This window comes from Syngnathus scovelli, chromosome 10 (assembly GCF_024217435.2).
Source record: "Syngnathus scovelli strain Florida chromosome 10, RoL_Ssco_1.2, whole genome shotgun sequence".
Lineage (NCBI taxonomy): Eukaryota > Metazoa > Chordata > Actinopteri > Syngnathiformes > Syngnathidae > Syngnathus > Syngnathus scovelli.
Window position 1 is genome coordinate 10,750,404 of NC_090856.1, and position 12,097 is coordinate 10,762,500.

A 12,097-nucleotide genomic window follows, 5' to 3' on the forward strand; every position below is an offset into this window, starting at 1 on the left:
CTCAACCAACCGCTTCTTGTCTGCCTCTGTGCTATCTCAAACAGATTATTGGCCCGCTGATAAAATGTTTATTGTAGCACAGGTTCTCGCTGTAGTTAAAAAAAAAAAATCCCATTGAACACTGGCAGTTTGCTCTGGGGCCTCCAAAGGCAGCTGATAAAAACGACACCGGGGGAAAAGATTTTAAAGTAAATACAAGGGAAGCAGAGAAGAGTTGCAAGATGGATGGCCAACTTGCACAGCCAGCAGGGCAACACTTTACTTATCTACCGCCGCCCACAGCGCTGGGGGCTGAGGATTATTAGCGATAAAGGCGGCATCGGGCACAGCTGCTCACGACACAAGCCATGTTTTTTTTCTTTTCTAAATGCAATTTCAGACTGATTGGCACATTTGATCGCTGAATTTAATAAAAGCAGTGTGCAAAAAACCAAGTACAACTAATACACTGGAGATAACTGACTTACACATTATTATTATTATCCGTCCGTCCGTCCATCCATCCATCCATTTTCTGACATTGCTTGTCCTCATGGGGGTCGCGGGCGTGCTGGAGCCTATCCCATCTGTCATCTGGCAGTAGGCGGGGGACACCCTGAACCGGTTGCCAGCCATTCGCAGGGCAAACGGAGACGAACAACCATCCGCACTCGCACTCACACCTGCGGGTAATTTGGAGTAGAATCGAACCCGCACCCTCTGAACTGTGAGTGCGGCACCGTGCTGCCGATTATTATTATTATTACTATTAACAATAATGTTATAATTGTTATTATTGTTATTATATGATATGCTATGGCTGCATCTTTAATAGGAAATAGCACAACGAAGCAACTGTGCCCTCTTGTGTATAAAACAGAAATAGCACATATCATAACAATTTGACTGACTACTGTTGAAGGGAACCTGCAAGTGGAGAAATTCAGTTGGCCCTCTCAAAGGTCGAGACAGGGCAAATCGAAACACAATTTTGGAGGGTCTGGTTCGTCCATCCATCCATCCATTTTCTGAACCGCTTAGTCCCCACGGGGGTCGCGGGCGTGCTGGAGCCTATCCCAGCCGTCATCGGGCAGTAGGCGGGGGACACCCTGAACCGGTTGCCAGCCAATCGCAGGGCACACAGAGACAGACAACCATTCGCACTCACACTCACACCTAGGGACAATTTGGAGTCTTCAATCGGCCTACCAAGCATGTTTTTGGAATGTGGGAGGAAACCGGAGCGCCCGGAGAAAACCCACGCGGGCCCGGGGAGAACATGCAAACTCCACACAGGGAGGGCCGGAGGTGGAATCGAACCCGCACCCTCCTAACTGTGAGGCGGACGTGCTACCCAGTGCGCCACCGAGCCGCAGTTCGTTTTATTTTTAAATTGTTTTAAATTCAATTTGCTTTACTCTTCTCATTATTAGGGTTCGTGCATTATTAGACTCGAGCACATACCGACGAATAAAATTTCATGCTCAAATTCATGCTATTAGCTAATTCAGAGACATGATAAAAATGATTCATTAATGTGAAAATTTAAAAACTGAAATGACGCCCAAGTGAGCCTTTCACCATGTCCATTGTATGACTTCCCTTTTTAATTAATGAGGTGCCAGGACCCACGTGTGATTAAAAAATATATATATTTGGCCAATCAAGACACCTCCATCTATCACAGTGCGGTTGACCTTATTCATTGGCCACCAGACAATTAACACATATCCGTGGAAGTGGAGTCCACAAAGCGTTTCAGCCTCTTCCTCGAGGCCGTTTTATTTGCCGGCCTGTATCAAGATCTCAAGGATTACTGTGCTCAAGAAGCCGTGAAATGTCCTTTGACACCTTGAGCCTCTGAAACAAGTGCCATCCACTTCTCCTATCAAAGAAAACACATGCTGGATAGCGTGCACCCTGAATTCAAAGAAGGCCGACCCCAAACCGTCACGGCGACAAGCGCGCACGTGCATGTGCATGTCTCAAAGTTAACCTGACGTGCCACCAATCCAGTTTGTGGCACCTGCAACCCCCCCACAAGTCCCTCCAGCCAAAGCAGCAATTGGTGGTGACAACAGGAAGGAGAAACTAACTTGACACATTATACTAACCTTCCCTGAAACAAATGTCAGCGCCAACAGCAATGGCTTGCTCGGCCGACCCAAGCCACTGCGTCCAATCTATCAAATGAGATGCGCAGAAACTAAAGCTGACTCATGGCAAAGAGAAGCATGTGGGAGTTGGCGATTCATTTCAAAACAAAAAACAAACAAAAGTGCCCATTTGAAATGTCTGCGCTGCTGCCCGCGTTTGCTTGATTGAAGCATCTTCACTCAGTGGTCTTTGTTGTCAAGCAGGACAGCCCCAGCAGGGCTGCAGTCACACAAGATCCAAATCAGTTTATTAGCAGCAAAACGTTGGCTGCGGTGAAGAATTGAGTCAATAAAGTGAGTCACAGCACAAAACAATACTTCTGCTCAGTCAACCACAGGACTATTACCAATCAAAACACAGTGCTCCTATATATTGACTTTTCTTTAAGCTTCTTTATCAACATTGCGGTGACCCCAAATTATTCATTCAATAATTATTCATTCAATAATTGCATATATAATCTATATCTATCTATCTATCTATCTATCTATCTATCTATCTATCTATCTATCTATCTATCTATCTATCTATCTATCTATCTATCTATCTATCTATCTATCTATCTATCTATCTATCTACCTACCTACCTACCTACCTACCTACCTACCTACCTCTCTCTCTCTCTCTCTCTCTCTCTCTCTCTCTCTCTCTCTCTCTCTCTCTCTCTCTCTCTCTCTATATATATATATATATATATAAATCATATATATATATATATATATATATATATATATATATATATATATATAAATCATATATATATATATATATATATATAAATCATATATATATATATATATATATATATATATATATATATATATATATATATATATATATATATATATATATATATATATATATATATATATATATGCATGATTTTTTAAACAAGAAAAGGGACAAAAAATGTGTATCCCAATCAAAACACAGTGCTCCTTTATGTTGACTTTTCTTTATGCTTCTTTTTCAACATTGCGGTGAACCCAAATTATCCATTCAATAATTATTCATTCAATAATTATGTGTATAGATAGATAGATAGATAGATAGATAGATGGATAGATAGATAGATAGATAGATAGATAGATAGATAGATAGATAGATAGATAGATAGATAGATAGATAGATAGATAGATAGATAGATAGATAGATAGATAGATAGATAGATAGATAGATAGATAGATAGACATTTTTTTGTTTTATTCTTGTTTTAAAAAAATCATGCATATATGTATAAAGGAACAAAAAAAATGTGTGTCCCTCTCCATCACAAAAGCTTTGCTATATGCTGTATGCATGATTTTTTTAAACAAGAAAAAGAACAAACTGTCCATTATAAAAGCTTTGCAACTGCATTCGACACGCCTCCCATCACCATCACCATCACATGTGTGACGTCAGTTAGCTGCGACGAGGGTTGTGTAGTACTTCCGGTGTCGATGTAAGGTAAGCGTCAAGCCAACAAGGACGTAGTAAACAAACATGAGATGACAATCATTAGTTGCAATAGTGTTACGAGTATCCTTTTAGATTGACTGCATATTTCATCTGGTGGTTATTACATTTTTTTTGTCGATGTTTTCCCGAGCTGGATTTTTTTCTCGAGTGGTGTGGAACCGTTGTCGAAGGTCATTATGTGCACAATGCAGTCATTTGCTATCTCAACAAATCAATACACACACAGCATTTTACCTCTATGGATACTAGGGTCTGAGCAAAACAGTGGCGATCAATCCATTTTGCAAAGATTAGCTCCTCTGAAGAGTGGGACTGTGCCCCATCGTGAGACAGTGGCCAAGTGGCCAGTTTTGAAGGTGTTCACTACGTCAGCCAATTTGGTTTCTAATCCAGGATTAACCACACGCACCACGCCTGTGCAAATCAATTGGTTACGACATGAAAAAGAGTGTAACAACGCAGCTTCCAAACCCGTGAGCTGCAGAACCACCAGTCATGGATCTGCAGAAGTTAACACCGGCAACTCTGTACTTTTACTTCATCCTTACTTTGACCAGTTCTTGCGATGTAGTGCCATTTTCAAGGTCATGAGAAGCGCTTTCTATGATAGTCATCAATGTTGTGGATTCTTAAGTAAGTGCATTTCATCTCGTTTCAGAATGGGGAATTTTGCATCCTCCACAACGGGAGGATCAACCAGTGCAGCATGTGTGAAATTTGTTCATGTAAGTAGAGCCCTGAATTAATATTAATAATTAGAAAGGTATAGTTGATCATGTCTTGTTCCAATCCAAACAAAAGCAATGAAAATGTAAATACAATGAAATTATTACATGTTTGATCATGTCAGGCTCACAATTACAACTGCAAATTGACATGAACAGTGAGTCTTGGGTGTCAATTTTTATGTTGTGAACATGCCTGGGATAGCAGGCCAGTGATACGCCTGACATAAAAGATTATTTTTTATTTGTCTATGACAAAAAAAAAATCTGATATTTTGAAACCTTTCAGGAATTGGTGTCCCAGAACTGCGTTGTGATATTTTCCAAGACCACATGTCCATACTGCAAAATGGCCAAAAATGTGTTCAACGAAATAGGTGCCTCTTACAAAGTCATCGAACTTGATGAACATGATGACGGGAGAAGACTACAAGAGGCCTTAGCTCAGATGACCGGTGCCAGAACAGTGAGAATCTTACAATGCTTCTGGGATTTGTGTTTTGAATGTTTGTATTAAAAAATCAATCTGCTCAACTTAGTCATGCAATATGACAAACACGAAATGTTTGCATTCAGGTGCCGAGAGTCTTCATTAACGGTAACTGCATCGGCGGCGGCTCGGATACCAAGCAGCTCCATCAGCAGGGCAAGTTGGTGCCCCTGATCAATCAGTGTGCTCCCTGCCATGATCGCAACTCGGAAGGCTCGGGGAGCGGACGCTTTGAAGCTGCACAATGACTAACCGTTCTTTGGATGTCTTTCAATTATGTATTTATAAATGTTTACTAAATTGTGCGCTCCCACCTGTATATTGCTGAAGACTGTTGTCTTATTTATCAAAGTTTTATTTCCATACATTTTTTTTCAAGAGACGATCTCTGAACAATAAAAACAAAACAATGCCTCTCCCATCCGCTAAGTATATTTTATGGGCCTCAAACATTCTTGAAAAAATGCAATGACTGTGTGGATGCCAATGGAGACGCATTTAGGGGAACTGTATTTGTTTTTTTTAATTTATTTATCTTCAATTGCTGCCACCGCCCGCCACCGTATGTACGCTGTGCGGCAAAACGAGCCCACCCAGTTTTAGCACACATTGCCCGGCCACGGTCTCCATCCTGAGTGCAGGCAGCACTGACGTTAGCTCGACTACTGAAAGAAGCACCCTTGGAACAAGCTAGCTCGGGCTTTGCATGCGGTAAATGTGCCCTGTATCTCGACCGCATTGACAACATTGTTCGTCATGGCTGGAAGTGCGGGTGAGTGGTGTCTCATGGAGAGTGACCCCGGGGTGTTCACGGAGCTGATCAAGGGGTTCGGTGAGTGATTTGAACTGACTAGAATGCGAATGCACTGCTGCTGATTTATGAGGCTAACTCTTGTAGCTTGCTGCACAGCTCAAGGCAAGTGCACAATGAGCTGTGCGTTTGCAAAACGACTGCGTAGGCTAAATGAAAGATGCCCCACTCAATAGCGAAGCAGTCATGCTGGCATGTAGCACATTTTGCATGAATCGTTCACGTTTTTGCGCAACAATAATCAAATGAGCTAATTGGTTAGCATTACTCAGCGTTCAAAAACTACGGCGCGTGAAAACCATCCCTTGGTTTTGAACGACTCCACTTTTCAAATCTGTTGGAATTTTCAACATTCTAATAATGACATCCCGCGCCTTTGTGTCATTTCAGGTTGCAAAGGTGCACAGGTCGAAGAGATATGGAGTATGGATCCAGAGAACTTTGACAACTTGAAGTATGTAAAATCGTGGCGCTTACAAGGACATGCATTGTCATTTACAAGCTCTCTTGCAGGCCTGTCCATGGATTGATCTTCCTCTTCAAGTGGCAAGCGGGTGAAGAGCCAGCAGGATCCATTGTACAGGATTCAAGACTCGACCATATCTTCTTTGCCAAACAGGTGTGGGTTTTTTTTGTCAACATGGCATCTGTATGGAGTAGTCCTAACCTCTACCTTCCTGTTGCCAGTGATCTCATTTTATGTTAGTCTATTAAAGGGCAAAACGCAACAAAGATAATCGACCACCTCACTTAATTTTTCATGATCTGCAATGACTGTTGAGGATCAGAAAAAATTATTGGCAAAAAACTGGATTACCCAAACCTGCAGTGCACATTTATTGTAGTGGTTGAACATTGCCATATTACAGGAAGCTCACACTTGTTAATCTTCCAGTGTGACTGAGTTAAGGCAATTCTGAAAAGAAGAGTGGGCCGAGTTCCTTGACAGCTACGCCAAAGTTGGATCATCAACTAAAGGTGGCCAAACCAGTTATTAGAGCCACAAGCAAAAACATGTGCGCAATAGGTTTGACTCCCTGGCCCCCTCTTCATTATCATTTAGAAAACTGCATTCATACTACTCGGCCTGTCTTTATGCCCTATCGCAAATGGGAAGAGCATTTCCGTAGTCCACATGTAAGCTTGCTGATTTCAGGTCATCAACAACGCTTGCGCCACCCAGGCCATCGTCAGCGTTCTGCTCAACTGCTCCCATTCCGACATGCTGCTTGGAGACACGCTAACCGAGTTCAGAGAGTTTTCACACAGCTTTGATGCTGCAGTATGTTTCTTCATATTTGCCGTTTCACAATTGTATTTTTACAACTACTCTTGGAACAGTACTTTGCAAATGAAAAGTGGATGTCCTGTTTTGGTCCACAGATGAAAGGTTTGGCTCTGAGCAACTCGGAAGTTATCCGACAAGTTCACAACGGCTTTGCCAGGTAACCTCAGTCTGGAAGATTCTTTTTGATTGTCGTGATTTTTAATTTGTGTAATGTACCAGCTCAATTTAAATGGTTGGTGTCCATCTTAATCGTGAGTCTTGATTGCAATTTGCAGGCAGCAAATGTTTGAGTTTGATGCAAAGTCGTCCGCAAAAGATGAAGACGCCTTTCACTTTGTGAGTTATGTTCCCGTAAACGGTCGACTTTACGAGCTGGATGGACTTCGAGAAGGACCAATTGACCTCGGTATGCACGCAACAAAGCCACATCTTGATCGCGGCATTATATAAAGAAAAAAAAAAAAAATCACACGCATCCAGAACCAAAAAAATCCAAGGAGCCAAGCAATAAAATTCTTTTGGTTTACATTTGCTTTTCACCAGGTGCCTGCAACCAGGATGACTGGATCAGCGCGGTCCGTCCGGTCATTGAGAAAAGAATACAAAAGTGAGTATCTCCACCAAAAGCACACACACAAAAAAAAAAAAAAAATTCTGTCACGTATGCTCACACAGACAAAAACATACTCTCATAATTTTAATTCTACATAATTGGCATTGTAGTTTGCTCCATTGAGTGTATTGTTTTGCCTCTACGTGACATAATCGCATTCCCCCCAGGTACAGCGAGGGAGAAATTCGTTTCAATCTAATGGCCATCGTGTCCGACCGAAAAATGATATACGAGCGGAAGATCGCCGAGCTTCAGACTCAGCTGACTGAGGTGAGAAAGAACAGAACATCTCCGGATGGGAACATTTCACCCTATTTGAGATCCTCTTTTCCCGCTTCAGTGGACGTTGGTTCGCTTTCAATCCTTTTGCGTCACATAGCAACAAATACAACCAATTGCAACCTAAAAAAAAAAAAAAAATGCGTTGAAAAAGAGTCAGGCACGCTGCGTTACAAAATAAGGTGACACACTAAGAAACAACTCCACCAATACATCTTGAACAAGATTGTTGCTCACTTTCTGTTGCCCTGTAACCTTTGCTTACTCAGGTTACGAAATGCCAGTAGCACAATGAGAATTTTCCCGAAATACCTCCATTCTTCCATTACGAGTGTCATCTTGCAAAGTCATTCTGACAAAATGCGCAGGGTGACAGAAGGTCAGCCAAAATACTGTTGATGTTTCTTTACCGTGCGTTCAATGAAAGAGTGGCTGATTTTAGCAAATATGCAGATGAGCGATTCCATTTCATTTTGATAAGAAGACAAGTGACGGAAAGGCCTTCATCTCAGTCTTTGCCGGTGCTCGTTTCTAGGATGAGCCGATGGATACGGACCAGAGCGGCACATTTCTGAGCTCCATTCAGTCGGAGATTGCAAAGTACCACCTACTTATCGAGGAAGAAAATCAGAAACTTAAAAGATATAAGGTCGGTGTCTCTTCAGCTGTCCTTTTGCACTTGACGCTGGCTTTTTTTATGTTGCCATGCAAGTGTGTGTTTACTGTTTATTTTTGTTTCATTTTTTTTAAATCATTGTTGCAGTCTTTTTTTTTTTTTTTAGTCACTCACTTCCTCTCTTTTGGATTGTGTTAATTGACACAGGTTGAAAACATTCGACGGAAGCACAACTATCTTCCCTTCATTATGGAGTTATTGAAGACGTTGGCTGAGCACCAGCAGTTAATCACTTTGGTGGAGAAGGTGAGATGACTTGCATTTTTTATTTTTAGGCTTCCAAATGTGCTTCTCAAATCAGATGGGGTAGATCCAAATAAACAAGTACTGATAGTCTTGTGTTTTCTTGATGAGACTTCCTTTTGACTTCTCTGTTTTATCTCTTTCGCCAGGCAAAGGAGAAACAGAGTGCCAAAAAAGCCCAGGAAGCCAAGTAATTGTAGTCATCGTCACACTTGAGAAGCCACACACACTCACGCACGCACACGCACACACACACACAGTCCTGATTTTACCTGTGAGCCACATCCAGATTGTGCACATCTGCCAGATTCACGTCCATGGCCGTCGGATGTCATGCAAGCACGTCCTTCCTGCTCTTTGTGTGCATCCAGACTTGTGAAATGCATTGCAGTTGTAGCAGACGACACTCTTTGTGTGTTCTTCAGATGATGTGCATGATTGAAGGAAAACATGCTCAAATTGTCTTATTTTCATAATAAAAGTGTCACGTTTGTAAACTGTGTGTGTGTGGATGGATGGATGGATGGATGGATGGATGGATGGATGGATGGATGGATGGATGGATGGATGGATGGATGGATGTAGATAGATAGATAAAGATGATTAGTACGGTGTAATTTTTTCGAAAGTCACGCAACTGGTCCCTGACTACCTCCTACTGGCAAAGAAGAGGAATTACAACAATCAATTTTCTTGCTCTGACTCTCCTTTGTGTTATCAGCTGGTCCTCATCCATCCATCCATTTTCTGTACCGCTTTATCCCCACGAGGGTCGCGGGCGTGCTGGAGCCCATCCCAGCAGTCATCGGGCAGTAGGCGGGGGACACTCTGAACTGGTTGCCAACCAATTGCAGAGTGACACAGTGACAAACAACCATCCACACTCACACCTAGGGGCAATTTGGAGTGCTTAATCAGCCTACCAAGCGTGTTTTTGGAATGTGGGAGGAAACCGGCGTGCCCGGAGAAAAAGCACGTGGGCGCGGGAGAACATGCATACTCCACACAGGGAGAGCCTGAGGTGGAATCGAGCCCGCACCCTCCTAACTGTGAGGCGGACGTGCTAACCAGTGCCCCACTGAGCCGCCTCTGGTCATCTTACTTATATTAAATGCATCCATATGGAAAGCCTTTATTGATTTAAATCGAGACTGGATACGTGTTTTAGATACCTAATTCACTTCACTTTAGTGTATTTTGCCTTCTTATCCATAATTTTCATGTCAAATGTTTGTCCTTTACAGATAACTTCAATTCAGTTGTAAATATCTGCGATGTGGAATACAAATATCTACAAGTGAAGTATAGAGTTCTGTTATTGTCTCTATTTCGCGGTACCTAGAATTTATAGAAGCCTGATAACATTTAAAAAGTAGGTTTGACTATCAAGAATTAAGAGTCATTTATTCTGTTTTTTCGGATGGGGATGAGATCCTGCCCCAAGTGGAGGAGTTCAAATATCTTGGAGTCTTGTTCACGAGTGAGGGGAGGATGGAGCGCGAGATCGACAGGCGGATCGGTGCAGCGTTGGCAGTGATGTGGACCCTGTACCGGTCCGTCGTGGCGAAGAGAGAGCTGAGCCAAAAGGCAAAGCTCTCAATTTACCGGTCAATCTACGCTCCTACCCTCACCTATGGTCACGAGCTATGGGTCGTGACCGAAAGAACGAGATCCCGGACACAAGCGGCCGAAATGAGTTTTTCCGCAGGATGTCCGGGCTCTCCCTTAGAGATAGGGTGAGAAGCTCGGTCATCCGGGAGAGACTCGGAGTAGAGTCGCTACTCCTTCACGTTGAGAGGAGCCAGATGAGGTGGCTCGGGCATCTCATCAGGATGCCTCCTGGACGCCTCCCTGGGGAGGTGTTCCGGGCATGTCCCAAAGGTAGGAGACCCTGGGGACGACCCAGGATGCGCTGGAGAGACTATGTCTCTCACCTGGCCTGGGAACACCTTGGAAACCCCTGGGATGAGCTGGATGAAGTGGCTGGGGAGAGGGAAGTCTGGGAGTCCCTCCTAAAGTTGCTGCCCCCGCGACCCGACCCCAGATAAGCGGAAGAAGATGGATGGATGGATGGATTCTGTTTTTGTTCATGCAAGAGATAAAGTGCTCAAATCCATTAGGCCAGATTTACGACTAAACGTCCATGGTTTAGTGTTGCGCAATCCTCCCCAAGCGTATACCCGACATGAGGGTGCGTAAATGGCAGTTTTAAGTGGAAAGGAGAATGTGCACAGTCACTTCATGATTTTTCAGTTTTCTGACAAGTGGAGCTGATTTTTAAATCGGCAAAAGTGACGTCATTAGTCCTCGTCAATTGTCCAGAAATCTAAAACATAAACAGTGGATCGAAAGAATGTAGCCAAAGCGGATTTACAGACATCGCTGGCACGTCTGCAGTCATCCTATCCATGCGTGTCTCTTGTGAGTGGCATTGTTAAACTTGGTTGCTATTTCCGTACAAAGCATACATGCGTCATCTTGCAGTTCTCACTGAATGTTTTTTGGCATGGACTCAAGTGACCCTATTTCTACTTCCACAATGTTAAAACCTCTTCTGTGCTGAATTTAAAGAGATGCTGCTTTCATTGGCTGGTCAGCACAGTGTTGACTCTCACAACAGCGCAAACGCCCCTTTCCACCCGCATCTATCAGAAGAAGGAAAACTCCACCCGCCCACATTGTGTGCCTGTTTGGGGTCCGTGACACGTCTACAAAGCAGAATGTGTGCTGAGCCTATTTTGGGCACCAGTGTTTACATAACTGCACGCACGCACACCTTAAGTACTCCCTCGAATACGCTGGTCTGTCATCAAGATAATTTCAAGTAAGAAATGAAAACCTGCAGGTTTTACTACAAGTCCTCCAAGAGATAAAAAGCTTCCGACGTCCGGTCTGACGTCAACCTCACTGACAGCAAACAATGTATGGATTCACCGTGAAGGCGCAATTACGCATCAGCGTGACTTCAACCATCACGAAAGTTTTTTCAACCAAAATTAATAAATAAATAAAAAAACAGTGACTGTCCTCAATTGAACCAGATCGAGATCCAATCAAGTTTTTCCGCACAGATCTGAAACAAATAATGAATACCTATGTATATATTTCCTAGTTTTATTCTAAATTTGAGAATATTCTATTCTTATTTTTTTTGAAGAAAGGTGTTAGATATATCTAATATATGTCTAATATTAGACATGTAAAAGCAAAGACAGTTAAGAAATTAATGACGCTAACTGAAAATCTATTTTTTTTTCTCACCACTGAGATGGACGTTACCTATTACTATAGAGGTGGTTGAAATAATAAGTCAGATGTTTAGATGGCTTCCACATTGAACAGCAAATGCGCAACAGGCTCGAGGGACAGTCTGCC

The 12,097-nt window shown here is 42.7% G+C and overlaps 2 protein-coding genes across 4 annotated transcripts; both read left to right on the top strand.

Annotated features, from left to right (window-relative positions):
• The first annotated feature begins 3,494 nt into the window (after window positions 1-3,494).
• Window positions 3,495-5,233, top strand: glrx2 (glutaredoxin 2). 3 transcript variants are annotated; one of them, XM_049718065.1, is made up of 4 exons: window positions 3,495-3,585; window positions 4,256-4,322; window positions 4,612-4,788; window positions 4,899-5,233. In XM_049718065.1, the coding sequence occupies exons 2-4, from the start codon at window positions 4,257-4,259 to the stop codon at window positions 5,058-5,060; spliced, it is 405 nt and encodes a 134-aa protein (XP_049574022.1). In that variant the 5' UTR covers window positions 3,495-3,585; window position 4,256; the 3' UTR covers window positions 5,061-5,233. The 3 variants fall into 3 exon arrangements, with proteins under 3 accessions (XP_049574022.1, XP_049574015.1, XP_049574005.1); XM_049718058.1 differs by lacking the exon at window positions 3,495-3,585 and adding an exon at window positions 3,592-3,767; XM_049718048.2 differs by lacking the exon at window positions 3,495-3,585 and adding an exon at window positions 3,946-4,181.
• A 155-nt stretch (window positions 5,234-5,388) lies between these two features.
• Window positions 5,389-9,219, top strand: uchl5 (ubiquitin carboxyl-terminal hydrolase L5). Its single transcript, XM_049718031.2, has 11 exons — window positions 5,389-5,644; window positions 6,014-6,077; window positions 6,137-6,242; window positions 6,780-6,905; window positions 7,007-7,068; window positions 7,187-7,317; window positions 7,455-7,518; window positions 7,692-7,794; window positions 8,339-8,452; window positions 8,627-8,725; window positions 8,872-9,219. Exons 1-11 carry the CDS (start codon window positions 5,569-5,571, stop codon window positions 8,914-8,916), a joined length of 990 nt encoding a protein of 329 aa, XP_049573988.1. The 5' UTR covers window positions 5,389-5,568; the 3' UTR covers window positions 8,917-9,219.
• The last annotated feature ends 2,878 nt before the right edge of the window (window positions 9,220-12,097 follow it).